Source organism: Loxodonta africana, chromosome 21, assembly GCF_030014295.1.
Source record: "Loxodonta africana isolate mLoxAfr1 chromosome 21, mLoxAfr1.hap2, whole genome shotgun sequence".
Lineage (NCBI taxonomy): Eukaryota > Metazoa > Chordata > Mammalia > Proboscidea > Elephantidae > Loxodonta > Loxodonta africana.
Genome location: NC_087362.1, coordinates 72,290,260 through 72,305,094, shown reverse-complemented (window position 1 = coordinate 72,305,094; position 14,835 = coordinate 72,290,260). Strand labels below are relative to the sequence as shown.

The 14,835-nt window shown below is 37.4% G+C and overlaps 1 protein-coding gene across 4 annotated transcripts in view; it reads left to right on the top strand.

The window, feature by feature from the left end:
• Positions 1-14,835, top strand: part of URI1 (URI1 prefoldin like chaperone) — a 109,050-nt gene that overhangs the window by 34,696 nt on the left and 59,519 nt on the right. For 3 of the 4 annotated variants that reach the window (XM_010596124.2, XM_010596122.3, XM_064274110.1), the window contains exons 3-4: positions 10,890-10,968; positions 11,883-12,018. In XM_010596124.2, the coding sequence (XP_010594426.1) occupies positions 10,890-10,968; positions 11,883-12,018 (215 nt within the window). Of the gene's footprint in view, positions 1-8,681; positions 10,709-10,889; positions 10,969-11,882; positions 12,019-14,835 lie in introns of those variants that run through there. The other variant, XM_064274111.1, reaches the window with a different exon arrangement.

Genomic DNA, 14,835 nt, shown 5'->3' with positions numbered 1-14,835 from the left:
CATCTACAGAAGCTTAGATATTTACATATACATATCTATACATTAAAACTTATTTTTTATTTCCAGTTAAAATTTCGCTTTCTTCTGAATCATTTCTGATATGACTCAGGAAACAGACTTCTGTGTTTGTTTCTTAATGAGAATCCATATACGTTATCGTGATATTGCTAGAATCTAAGTGGCCAGTGAACTCCCCAATTTATTATACTTAAAAATTGAGGCAAAGTGCCTCCGTTCCTTTGGGAACCAGGAAATTTCTACTTGGGAGCATTATGGCACTCATGATATTTTTACATTCCCTTAATTCCACAAAGGATACTTGAGTTACTACCATATGTCAGTGCCGTGCTGGCTGTTGGGGATTGAAAGACCCTGCCATGAGGAGTTCTTCATCAGACACATAAGCAGAGAAATGACAATAATTTTGTGCTTTTGCAGAGATGTGAGCAAGTGCAGAGGGAGTTGAGAGGCTGGAGCCATTTTTAAGGGCTTCTCACTCCCTGCGTTTAGAAGCCTGTTGCCTTTATTTCTCTAACCCTTGGCGATTGTCCTAGGCTACAGTGCAATCCGGTAGCACAGCTCCCCGGCTTACGGGTGTGTAGCAATCGGAAATTCTTAATAAGGAAGAGCAAAATATGTGCTTTTAAGAAATGCGTTTTTATGCATGCAACATTTATGCTTGTTTGCATAATTGTAAAGCATTCTTCTAGTTAAGGGACATGTAGTGTGTATTCTAGGCTTCACAAATAATTAAAAAAATTTTTTGTATATGTGGAAGAGGAATTAAAAATTTTTGTGAGAAAATAGTAAAAATGATCGGAGACAATGTGATATGCTAGAGAAAAAGCTCTTCCAGGAAGTGAATTAGAATCCTAGAATTTTGTTGAATTAAGACATTTAGTGTATTTCTTTAGCTAATGGCAGCGAAAAATGAAATCTTGTTTTAGAGTTAATAGATGCAGTGATTTCCAATTTAGTGAGAATCTTAAATTTTTTTTTAAGAGACCCCCCCCTTTTTTTTTCTTTTGCTTAAAATCCTTTTTACTTAAGTTGGGAAATAAGGTATTTTGAAAATCCCCATACTGTTTTCTCATTGAAATGTGGGTGTGCTTCTCACTGTTTGGCCCACTTGGAGCTGATTATCCTGTTTGTAGATTATTTGTATCTTTTTACATTTTAAATTCTTCCCTAAAGAGTGTGGAATTTGCAGTCACAGACCTGCATTTCAGTCCTGCCATTTACTAACTTTGTAACCTTGGGAAAATTACTAGGATCCTCCATTTTCTCCTTGTAAAGGAGTCGGAATCAATGCAGCAACAGTGGTTTTTTTTTTAAAGTGATGATACTGCTCAATTTACGGGGTCGTAGTGAAGATCAAATGAGATGATGCCTCTAGAACACCTAGCCTGGCACTCCATCAGTATTAATAGTAGCTCTTAAGTTTTTAAGGAGCCCTGGTGGTACAGTGGTTAAAGTGCTTGGCTGCTAACTGAAAGATCAGCCGTTTGAACCTACCAGCTGCTCTTCAGGAAAAAGGTGTGGCAGTCAGCTTCCCTAGAAGATTTACAGTCTTGGAAACCCTACGGGCAGTTCTACTCTGCCTGTAGGGTTGCTGTGAGTCAGAATTGACTCGACAACACTGGGTTTGGGGTTTTGGCTTAAGTTTTTAAAAAGTTTTGAAAGTCAGGTAATGAATAAAAAGAAAAAAAAAATCCCTAAGCTTCGTAAATATTTGTGAATATTATGTATTCATGCCAGTTATCTTCTCTTACTGTGATGGAGAGATGGCTTTCTGAGCAGGATTGTTAAAGGTTTATATTAATGGTTTAAAATAACTTTTTATTATGAAGAATTACAAACAAAAGGCAACAAAGTAGTACAATGGACCTGCATGTCCCCATCACTCGGTTTCAGTCATTGCTGACTTAACGGTTTTACCTACACTGTTTAAATCATTGCCAGCTTACGGTTTTACCTACCGTTCGATCTAAACATCGTTTCGTATCGCCTACTCCCACCCTCATTATTTTGAAGTGACTCTACAAAAAACTCTAAAACATATCATTTCATTTGGAAATATTTCAGTATCTATCCTTAAGGTATAAAAGACTACATTAACTTAAAATTTTAATTAAATTGAAAAACTTTTAATTAGGTAATACATTCACGTGGTCAAAATTTGAGGTGCAAAGGGATGTAGAGGGTGTGTAGTTTCCCTCCTGCTCCCCAGCTCTCAGCTCTCTTCGCTGGAGGCAACCATTTTTATCAGTTTCTTGTAAATCCTTTAGTGTGTGTGTGTAGGTGTGTGTATGTATCCCCATGTTTATACATGTATTCTGCTCCCACTGTTTTGACAAAATTGGAGTCAGACTATATACATGGTTCTTATCCTTGCTTTTTCATTAATACTGCAACTTGGAGATTGTTCTCCATCATTAATTGTTATCCTTTCTTCACTCTCATAAATTTCCTTGTGTGTCACATGTCTCATTTTTAAGGTAACCTTTCATTAAGATTTGGTACTAATTTTTCAATGTATAATGGCCACATCGTTGAGAATATGGCTTCTGTAACTCAAGATATATCCATGCTAAGATGATAAATTTGTTATTTATTGCTGCTTAGTAAAACTACCCCAGAATTTAGTGACTTAAAACAACAACCATTCATTTACTTGAGCATGATTCTGCCAGTGCGCCTCTCACTGGGCTGAGCTCACCTGTGTAGTGGTTCTGCTAGTCTTACCTGGTAACTGGAACAGCTGGGTTGTCCAAAATGGCTTCACCCACAAGTCTGGTGGAGGCTCCTGGCTGTTGGCTGGATCTTTTATCCTGCTTCCTTTACATGGTGCAGCAAGAATGGACGCTGCAGGGCCACATTCTGTTTGCCAGCAAAACCAAACCCAAAACCCTTTTCCCCGGTGCTAAACCAAAAAACCCCAACCCATTGTCATTGAGTTGATTCCAACTCGTAGCAACACTATAGGACAGAGTAGAACTGCCCCATAGGGTTTCCAGGGAGCGGCTGGTGGATCTGAACTGCCATCCTCTTGGTTAGCAGCCAAGCTCTTAACCACTGTGCCACCAGGGCTCCAAGCCACAGGGACTCTCAAAGCTAGTCCACATTCAGGAAGTAGAGAGAGACATAGACTACCTGTTGATGGAGGAACGACAAAGAATTTGTGGTCCTTTTTAATGCACTACTGATGACTTCTGTTGAGAGAAGAGTCACATTACTTTGTGCTGACTTAGGAAAATTAAGTGAAATACAGCATGTGATGCCTGGCACATACAAATAAATCATCTGCATTTTAACCGTGATTTCTAATGATAACTTGCATAAAGCTGTAAAAAATTTACTGCCTGGCTTCCTTTAAATCATCTTAAAAGAATATTTAAGTAGAAAAGGTCTTCAGGAAGTTGTATGAAGTGGACTTAAGTGAAAATACAGGGAAAAAACCTGTTTTTGTTTTGTTCAAGTGTTTAATTTTAGAAAAAATAGCCTTAAATTTGGATATAATTCTCACAGACTCGGGCATGTGCATTTTGAGAGAGGGACTCTAAAGCAAATATTTGACATTTGCTGTTTCTCGAGGGAAACTGGACCAAAAAATCTTGTTTTGAACAAGAGAGTAACTGGTTTCTAAAATAGTTCATAGCCAAGGTACGTAGGGGGAGATAACTGAGAAGGCATACCAAAGGAGAATCACAGGTGGAGATTTGTTGATTTCCTTTTTTTGACATTTGTGTTTCCTCTCAATGAGGCGTGTTGTGTGCATGCATATGTATGTGTGTGTATTTCTATTTACATTTTGAGGAATTCCTTGCCCCATAAACGAAATGAACGACTTCACCATACAGTGTACTCAGTGTTTTCCCAACTTGCCTTCATATGCCTTTTTTTAATTTCACAAAATTGCTTTTATTATGTGTAAACTGTAAAGTATTGACCTGCACATCTATAAAATTCATCTTTTTTTTTCCTTTTGGTAAAGGTGGTGACTTCATACTTTAGCTTTAGGCAGATTTGGAAACCGTTTTTTCAGAGTCTCTGTTTCACTGATCACAGAGCTTTCAGTCACTGTTTTGTGTAGGGCCTTCTGTTAGGAATTAAAAAATTTTTTTTTTTTTGTGAGTAGAGTAGGAAGCAACTTCCGAACTTGCTGGAGATTTTACATGCTTTTTATTGTCGGAATTATTTATGAAAATCTCCTTAGGGGCAAGGGTAGGAGGGAGGAGTCATATATACAGATGCCCCCTCTGTTTTTCTTCAGGTCCCTGCGTAGTTTTTATGGTGTGGTGTTTTAGTACATGGGATAGGGGTTAAGTAAGTTTTGGAATTTTTGTGTGTGTGGTATTTCAAAGCAAATTAATATGCAAAAAAAAAAAAAAGGTTTTAGATTTTTTATTCCTAATAAAAAATGTGCACATGCTTCTTTAGACAAAAGTTGAAATAAGAAAATAAAGAGAAATTTACCTATAATTTCAAAGAAAAACTAATTCCTCTTTTTAAAACGTTTTGCCTTATTCAGTTTGCTAATTCTGTATGTGTATTTATGCCCCCAAGATTATACCGTAAAAGCTTTTTTCTTTTCAAGCACTGAATGATTATAATTAAAATTTGTTACTTCCTGGAGTCCCCTAGCTTTTTTCATGTTTTTGGAAGCAACTAAAGTAGTTTAATGCTTCATGCATTTCTGAAAATTAAAGGCAAACATGTATGTTATTGGGAAATTTTTTTTCCTCAAAGACTTTAAGCTATTATAAAAGTCCCTGATTACCTCTCGTCATTTAGAGCATGGCCTTTGATGGTGGCGTCCCACTCTGCGTGGACTTGGTTCGTGGCGTCACAGGGTCAGCTGAAGTCCAGCGAGCGTGAGCTTGAGGCGAGGGACTTGCTTGTGATACACCTCGTAATTTTTTTATCTTTGTCTCAAATGTATTTAAGGTTGAGTAATTCATAGTGAACTTACGGGCAAACGGGTAAGGGTTTTCCTGTTTAATTTGTTTTTAAGTCAAGTGAGTGAAAGATAATTTTTTTTTGAGAATTTTACAAATTTGGTGAGTTGAAAACCAGGACTGCTGGTTTTCATGGTTGTAATACTTCTTGGCAGAAACTTTAACCTGGTGGAGCCTTTTAACGGGCTTCTATTGAAACTAGATGCAAAACAGGGGCCTTTTTTTTTTTATTGGTTTCTCCTCGGGATCAGTGACCTAAAAGGGTTGTGAATCACTGCTGTAATTAGAAAAATAAAACAACACGTAAAAAGTATAGCAACAAAGCATAGGACATATAGATTGAAATGGCAAAACCTGTGCATTACGGTTAGATTTAAGTAGGAACTGGCACAAACAGTCAAAGCTTAGGTCATTTATAAGCTCAGCGTAACTTTTCTAAAAGAGGCCTCCCTTCAGATTTATAACAGAAGTATATATCAGTTGTAGAAAAATTGGAAAATGAAAGAAGAAAATGAAAACCACCCGTGAAGTTAACTGATGCAGGCACTTTGAGATTTTTTTTTTTTATACTTAGAATAATGTGTTACTTTTTATGTAATTTTAAAACTTTTAACCTTGAATTCACAGCTTATTTTATTCTTGATGGAGAGATTGTGAATAAATGAGGGAAGAGGCACTTAGCCTAACTCGCAAGTCCCACAGTCATGGTCATTGGTAGACAGAACACTCACAAGTCCCATAGTCATGGTCGTTGGTAGAGAGAACACTCACAAGTCCCACAGTCATGGTCGTTGGTAGAGAGAACGCTCACAAGTCCCACAGTCATGGTCGTTGGTAGAGAGAACGCTCACAAGTCCCACAGTCATGGTCGTTGGTAGAGAGAACGCTCACAAGTCCCACAGTCATGATCGTTGGTAGAGAGAACGCTCACAAGTCCCACAGTCATGATCGTTGGTAGAGAGAACGCTCACAAGTCCCACAGTCATGATCGTTGGTAGAGAGAACGCTCACAAGTCCCACAGTCATGATCGTTGGTAGAGAGAACGCTCACAAGTCCCACAGTCATGATCGTTGGTAGAGAGAACGCTCACAAGTCCCACAGTCATGGTCGTTGGTAGAGAGAACGCTCACAAGTCCCACAGTCATGTTCGTTGGTAGAGAGAACGCTCACAAGTCCCACAGTCATGGTCGTTGGTAGAGAGAACGCTCACAAGTCCCACAGTCATGTTCATTGGTAGAGAGAACGCTCACAAGTCCCACAGTCATGGTCGTTGGTAGAGAGAACGCTCGCAAGTCCCACAGTCATGTTCATTAGTAGAGAGAACGCTCACAAGTCCCACAGTCATGTTCATTGGTGGAGAGAACACTCACAAGTCCCACAGTCATGTTCGTTGGTAGAGAGAACACTCACAAATCCCACAGTCCTGTTCATTGGTAGAGAGAACACTCACAAGTCCCACAGTCATGTTCATTGGTAGAGAGAACACTCACAAGTCCCACAGTCATGGTCTTTGGTAGAGAGAACACTCACAAGTCCCACAGTCATGGTCTTTGGTAGAGAGAACGCTCACAAGTCCCACAGTCATGGCCGTTGGTAGAGAGAACACTCAGGAAGTTGCAGGGCTTCAGCTTTGCCGTGTGTATCCATTGCACTTGGTTGTCTGCTTGTTGAAAAGTGAAATGGAAGAAACCTAGTGGAATGTTAGTTAGCTCTGTCTCTCTTTAGGCAACTTTGTTTCACAGACCTCTGAAATATTACAAGTTTTTGTATTTAGGCTAGTCTTTAATAACCTTCTGATGGACTCATAAAAAACAAAAGAGCATAGATTATTTCATCATCTTCTTCTGCTGATATGTTCCCTAGGTGTAATAGAGTTGTTCAAAAGGAATACACCACTACATTGTTTGAATTTTGGGGTAGGTTTCAGTTTTCCTTATAGTATTTTGCCACAACCATTGAAAAAAGAACGGATGCTGTTGCTTTAATACAGATACATTTTAATTCTTAATCAGGAGTATTCCCTTCTCCACAAAATTACAGAAAGAGAAGCAGTGTGGAACCAAAAAAACCTACTGCCGTCAAGTTGATTCCGACTCATAGCGACCCTATAGGACAGAGTAGAACCGCCCCATAGAGTTTCCAAGGAGCGCCTGGCGGATTTGAACTGCTGACCTCTTGGATAGCAGCTGTAGCGCTTAACCACTACGCCACCAGGGTTTCCAAGCAGTGTAGAGATCCTTTTAAATATCTCAGAGAATACTTAAAAAAGAAAAAAAATCATTATCATTCCTCGCTTAAGTAATGAGAAGACCTCTCTTCACCTCTGTATAATCTACACTTGAATTTAGTGATCTTCTATTTCGTTAACACCCAAAGAAGCAAAACACCTAGTCAGGCATCACCCATTAAGCCAGTGGGTCTTGGAAAAGCACTGCAGTGGGGGTGGGGTTGGGAGGTGGGAGGCCGCGCCCTGTTGGAGCGAGGATCCCAGCAAGGCAGGGCACCAGGCTTGGTTGCAGAGGGGCCTTTCAGGAAATGGTGGATTGAAGCAAAGGTTTCTCTTGGACGCTGTTAGGAAGTTCCAGAGTGAGTATCAAGGACTTAAAAAATCGCTTCTAAGAAGGTCATATATTTACTTGTATAGATTCCAAATTGACCCCAGATTAACCCAGATATAAACATGAATGAAAACCCTTTTCCTTTTTTTTCCCTACTTTTCAGCATCTCATGGCATTTACTGCTTTTTTGTTAAGGATGTTAGCTGTTTGAATGTAGTTAGCCTAAAGAGAAAGAGAATGATAGGAGACTTTAAAAAAAAAAAAAAGGTTTAATGTCAACATTTTCTGCCTACTATAACTTCCTACTTTAAAGTGAAATTAGCAAAATCTTAGACTTTCAATCAGTGATTTAGGCTTTATTTCCCCTTCTTATTTAAAGTCAGAGATCTTTGTCTCTGTAATCAAATGCTTAAAACAAAGGATCGAGAGCTTGTTTTCTTTTTCTTTACCAAGATTTTAATCTTTGTCAGTTGCTCTTAAGAAGACTAAAAATGTGTAGTCCCTCTCATACTCTGCCCCACTCCTCTTTTAGTATTTCTTATAAACATCTTCACACACAAAAAAAAGTTGGAAAAATTGTATTGGCAAACTTTTCTCAGGTATCTATCTATGCCTCCATAAGTTCACGTGTGTGTATTTTTGATTCATTTCAAGGTGAACCGCAGACCCCAGTACACTTCACCCCGCAGATACTCAGTACCTACATCACTTAACTAACTCTCTCTAGGACTTCTTACACCTCACACTGTCTGTCCTGACCTTTATCCTTTAAGGTTAAGGCTAGTTTATAGTTGTGCCATTTTTTTTTTTTCCTGCTGCTTTTTAAAACAAAAGGTGCGTTTTCATAAGGATAAAGGATGTAAAAAATTCTGAAATCAAATTTCTTATATCAGTGCTTTAATTCTGGTTTTCTGTAAGGAATGTTGCATGAGAATATCTTATGCAAATGAAATTTTATTTTTTGGCAACAATTTTAAAGAATTGAAGGCTGAACCTAATCTATAAGGCTCAAATATGAAAACTTTTTTTTTTTTTTTTGGTGAAGCCATCAAGCAGGCTTGAGAGGTTATGCTAACTAAATCTGTTTTTTTTTTCTATTTGAAAAAAAAATTATTTCAAGCAACTACCGCTATATGACTACAGTGTCCAAAAAAAAAAAAAAAAAAATTGTGTATTCCTAAGTAAGAAAACAGAATAAACTGTTCAAATTTTGGTACAAATAAAGTTACCTTCTGTAGTATTTAAATTAGAGTAACTTTTGTGTTTTCTGCTGCCTAGGCTTTGTGATCTTTAATGGGATTATTTGAACCCTAAATGTAAGACGGACTATTTAGAGATGTCACTGTGACTGAGTGACCCTCCCTGGACATGTCCACTAGTGTGACCTTTAGAGAGAGAGCTCCTCAAGCTGTCGTTTCTTCCAAAGACCCTGCTGGACTCCCACCTGCCTCCCTTCAAAAAGGATTTCTGCGCAGGCAGCGTTTTAAATTATCTCCCTTTTACTGTTTGTATTTTTAGAAAATAATTTAAAATTTAGAACTTCAGTTTCAGACTGCTTCAAGCTCAGACTCCTCTCCAGTGAGTCTATATTTTTGTTCTGATGTTAAGCTTGAAAGTGAATGTACTTGGTTTTTGAATACTGACATTGAACTTTGGTATTGCCTCTGTTTGAACGAACTGGTTCTTTCAATGTACAAGAGAGAGGGTTTGCTAGGAAGTTTCTTTTCCAGGTATAGTTACCAGACTAAGACATATTGAGAGCCAACTTTAATACTAGCTTTGTAACAACCAGGTAATGTTTGGACATATAACCTGATGTACGATCCTTGATCATTTGCAAAATTACTTACCTAGAACATACCAGTAAATTGCCGATATTCCAAAGTAGACTTTATAATTGAGTGTTTACTGTATGCAGGCATTACATCAGGTTGCACCTTTCTTTATAGACTTAATCAAAAACCAGAAGAATGGTTTTTGTCTTAAATAGAATAAAGACGTTTTATGTTATTTATGAAAGAATTTTGGGAGTTTTCAAAAAAAAATTTTTTTTTTTTTACTTTGAACACTAGTATATTACAGAGTTTGCTTAAAAGAATACAGGTCAAAAGAATGAGGTTAAATTCATAGCTTATCTCACCTTGATGTAAATCTGGTTTCTCTCCAGCGTTTGGTATTTCCATCTTTCTAGTTTCTGTCCTGTAAGAGGAAAATGCTGATAACTGACATTTACCAACAGGAATATTTTTAGGATGGACCACATCATATATATGTGAAGTTCCTTGAGATTCTTAAGACCGATAATTTTTATTAATTATGCAACTAAGGAGTAAACAGAAACCAACTCCATGATGTTTATAGAACAGTCATTTTTATTATCTGGAGAGCGATTATGTCGCAGTTTACCCTAATTTCAATTTGACGTAATCTACATGTTCTTTTAAATTACTTGCTGAGTTGGTGAGTCTTCATTTTTGTTATTTTTTAAAATGGACAACTTTTGCTTACAAAAATTCTAGTGCTCGGGTTTTGCCTGCAGCCTACCTTCCTCTCAGGGAACCCTTAGGGTGCCTAGTCTCCAGAGAAGGCTTAAAAACAGGTATCTCAGCATAGGCTGGTGTCTGGTGTCACTCGAAGGAAGGGCTACCCATTTCCATCAGGTGTAGGAACTGTGTAAGGTTCATAGCAGGGAAACGTATGACTGTCTCTGCCCCTACAGAATTACATCTTTTGGTTGTTCGATATTACTAGGTAGTACTGTTGTGATAAAACATGAAACAGACTCCATTGAAATCCTTTCTGTATTAAAAAAAAATTACTGCTGCTAATTTCTTCTTGTCCCTGGTTGATTTTCTCTCACCTTAATCACATTAGTGTGCATAATTGAAGGGTTGAAACACATTTCTCAGCCTGTTTTTTGATGAGGACCAAAGCTTCTGATCAAATTTCATGTTTCTGGGTTCTGCTCCACAGCCAGTGTTTATTCACTCAGAAGCCTTATCAAACCTCTTCTTACTTCATTTTGAGTCCCTATTTCCATCTAAAGCACAGGGCCCTCCTTCACTGCATCCCTTGATTTCCAAATTTTATTTAGTCCACAGGAACTTCTACCATAAGAAACATGAATTCTCAAGATTTGAGTGGTCTGCTTCTAAAAACCAAAATTCCTGAGAGCCTTAATTCATCAATACGTATGTGGTAGAGTAATGCCATTGCCAAACTTCATAAAAACAGCATTTTGAAATTAAAAATATTTGAGTCTTTAAATTGCTGAAACTGGCTTTTTTCATGAGTTTATCTTATAGTTCATAGTCTACTGGAAGAATGATTAATTTGTTTGTTTATTTAGTGTTTGATGTTTTTTGTCAACAGGACGAAGGTAGATAATGACTATAATGCCCTCCAGGAAAGACTCAGTACATTGCCTGATAAGTTGTCGTATAATATCATGGTAGGTCTGGTGTGTTCCTTTCAAAGTAATATACTTCACCTGTCAGCAAGGAAAGTTACTTGGTGTTACTTTTTGTAAATTAATTGTAGTAATAGTTGGTATTTACTTATTTTCCTTTATTCAGGTTTCTATTATCACTTTATGGTGACGTAAATGACAAATGTTAGCACAAAATGTGATATGTTTGGTATGCAACTCTGTTATGTAGAAAGCTATAATTACGACAGAAATACAGCACTTAGTCGTTTCCTGTTAGCCAGAGCCAGAATAGGCCGTGATGTTTTGTAATTCACAGAATTAAACGCTGGGACATTGATTTTTATGTAAAAAGGTGCTGCTAGTTTTTGTCTTAATGATCTTCATGTCGACATAGTGATCTGTTGGCGTGTCCTGGATTGGAATCTTTGATGGCATGAATGTTCTTTCCCATGAAGACTTTGTTCCTATTCTTGATATACTAGCCTGCTATTTTGCAAGTATAGCTACTCTAAGTAGACTCATTAAAGGTATTTATTTGTTAACTCTTGCTATGTAAAAATGATTATCTTCTTGGAAATAGTACTTAGTTTTCTTTATTAAACATATTCTCTATTAACTTATTATTTCCCTACCAGTTGCTTTCATTTAGGTTTGGGAATAAGTGAAAAGTATAAACATTCAGAGACTACACTACTCTCTAGAAGCTCTATGTAAATACAGTGATGATTTCTTTTTCTGACATTGATTTCTTAATTTAAAACAATTTTCTGTAGGTTTTCTTAGTGAAATTTCAATGTGTCAAATTTCTGTGGAGTTGACATTTTATTTTCCCAGCATGTAGATAAAAAAAGACCACAATACCTTAGGGCTTCTAATGCTATTTCAGAAAATGTACTTTTTAGTGTTTTTAATTTTTTTTTTTTTTTAAACAATAGGTACCGTTTGGCCCCTTTGCCTTCATGCCAGGAAAACTTGTCCATACTAACGAAGTCACCGTTTTACTTGGGGACAACTGGTTTGCAAAGTGCTCAGCAAAGCAGGCTATAGGCTTAGTCGAGCACAGGAAAGAACGTATGTACCAACTGTAATGGATATTTCTTTGCTCTGTGTATAAGTGGTTCACAAACTGCAAGCCAACGGGCTGTTCCGTTACCAAAAGTACCTTTTATGATTTGATTAGTCCTGGCTATCTGTGATTCAGTTGAATTGGTAGGTAGTTTGAGCAGAATCAAAATTTGGGCATGTGAGTTGGAGAATAGAATGTGGGTTGGATATATTACCTACACTGGCATGTTTTCAGAAGTTACAAAGTGAACAAGTCATCGCACATGGTTTTGTAGGTTGGGAAGACCAAGAGTTGGGGTCATTTTGTACTTTGTAAGCTGTTTGTTTTAATTGCTTTTATAGACTTTGGTGTTTAATATTAGTACTTAGAAGTAATTTATTTTATGCTTAGTGAACTCAGAAGTACTTATTTGCCAAAGTAGAAACAAATTTTAAACATGGTTTGGATGAAATCGTGGTTTCATTTTATAGAAGAGACCAGGTGTGGAAAGTGGTCCTACCTAAAACGGTGCCCTTATTTGCTAAGTGATTTCAGGCCCCTGCCTAATTTTGTTATGGTAGTTCTTTACTTCTGTTTACCCACAATATTATCTGTTGGTGTATAACATACATACATACCCCCCCCCCCCACAGACACACACAGACACAAACAGACACACACAGACACACAGACACACACTTTTCAGTTGGATGGGTTGGCATAGGTTCGGGGTTAGCTGCATTAACTTAAATTAGGTTGATTTAATTTCTCATCTATGTACTTACTTCTGTAATAAAAATAGAGTATTTAAATTGATAGTCCCTTACCCCTACCTGCTTTTTTAACTTTCTAGTTAAATGTGTCTTTGAAAATACATTTTGTGAGAATTCTCCTGTATAAATGAGGTCATACTAGTTAGGAAACAGCTGAGCTTTCTAAAGCTGAAATTATTTCACTTACACATGAGTGGGTACTAGTTAGAGAATCATTTAGTCAGAGAAATTCTGAGAACTATATTTGGAGACTCCAGTTGCAAATCAACTCCTGTAAGTTTATAATTGATACATATTTTGATCTTTTGTGACATTAATCAGAATCTTATTGTTAGGCCTGTATATAATTTTTGGCAATGATAATGCTTTTGGCTTTTCTTCATTAAAATAAGCCGTGCATGTCGAGAAAGAGAATGGGCATAATTCTTTCTTAAAGGCCTCTCCTAATGGAAAGACTTTCTTGGCCTACTGGGGTGGCTTTGGTGATATAAAACCAGTTCGTAGCCGGTTGAAGTGTATTCATTTTGATTTTCATGTGGATATTTCAGTGAAGAAATTTTTATGATCAATTACGATAACATAATATATTAATAGGGGAATACTTTTAACAGACTAGAATAGAGCTATAGAGCAGAGGAATATTTTTGGTAAAGCCACTTTCCAATAGTTAAACATGGGTTCAAAATGACCAAGTATGATGACTTTCGGGATCAGTATTTGTCTAAGTTTCAAAATTCGTGTTTATACGCTTGAGAACTTCTTGTGGCAAATGAATTCTAAAAAGTTGTATTATTCATGCTATTTTATGATAATTTATAATAACTAAAATGGTTTGGGCATGTTATTGTGCTTCGTATTTATTAAGAAAAGGTACTCTATTTTTCTTAAGGTGGAAGAAGTGTAATGCGGAAAACGTATGGTCACCTCACTGTTGACAGGGGCAGTTGGGGAAGGGAGAGGTTGGTCATTATGTGTTTAAAAAAGTAGTAAAAATGAGGGAAGAAATGGATTTAACCCCTCGCCGAAAGGGGAAGGGGCAGTTCAGAGGAGGTGGCTGTGGAAGCAGAGGAAGATGATTTCCAGAGAGGAAGAAGGCAAGCTCATTGCCTCCAACCTTTGTGTTTTTGCCATTTAGCAAATATAACCAGCATTTTAAACTTAAAAGTTTTAAAATTATCATAGAGTAAAATTGACTTTTTTTTAATACATAGAGTTTTTTGAGTTATAACACACATATGGCTTTCTTTAGTTAGCAGCACAAACAGGATACCACGGAGTTCTACCTACCAAAACTCTACCAAGCCCCCCTGATGCTGCCCCTTTGTAGTCACACCCTGCGTCTGCCCCTGAGGACTGACTACCACTGAGCTCTTCTCCATTGCTATAACGTTGCCTTTTCCAGAGTGTCTTGTAGATGGAATCATATAGTATGTCATCTTTTGAGACTGACTTCTTTCATTCAGCATAATGCCTTTGAGATTCATACAAGTTGTTCTATGTATCAGAATTCACTCCTTTTTATTATTGCTCAGTGGTGTCCCCATTGTAAGGATGTACCAGTTTTCTGTTCATCTGTCGAAGGACGTTTGGGTTGTTTCCATTTTTTGGCAATTATGAATAGAACTGCTATAAACCTTCGTTTACAGGTCTTTCTGTGAACATAAGTTTTCATTGCTATTGGTAGATAACTGCGAGCGTGGTTGTTAGGTCATCTGGTAAGTGTAAATTCAATTTTTTAAGCAGTTGTCAAGCTGTTTTCTCAGGTGATTTTACTAACATTCTCACTATCGGTGTATGAGAGAAAGTTCCAGTAACTGCGTCCTCTCATCACTTAGTGTCATTAGTTTTAAAAGTTTTAGTCATTTGAATAGGTATATAAAAAACCAAACCTTTTGCCATCGAGTCAATTCCAGCTCATAGCAACCATGAGAACAGAGTAGAACTGCGCTGTAGGGTTTCCAAGGCTGTAATCTTGATGGAATCTTTTTCCCGTGGAGTGGCTAGTGGGTTTGAACTGCTGACCTTTCGCTTAGCAGTTGAGTGCTCAACCACTGTGCCACCAGAGCTCCT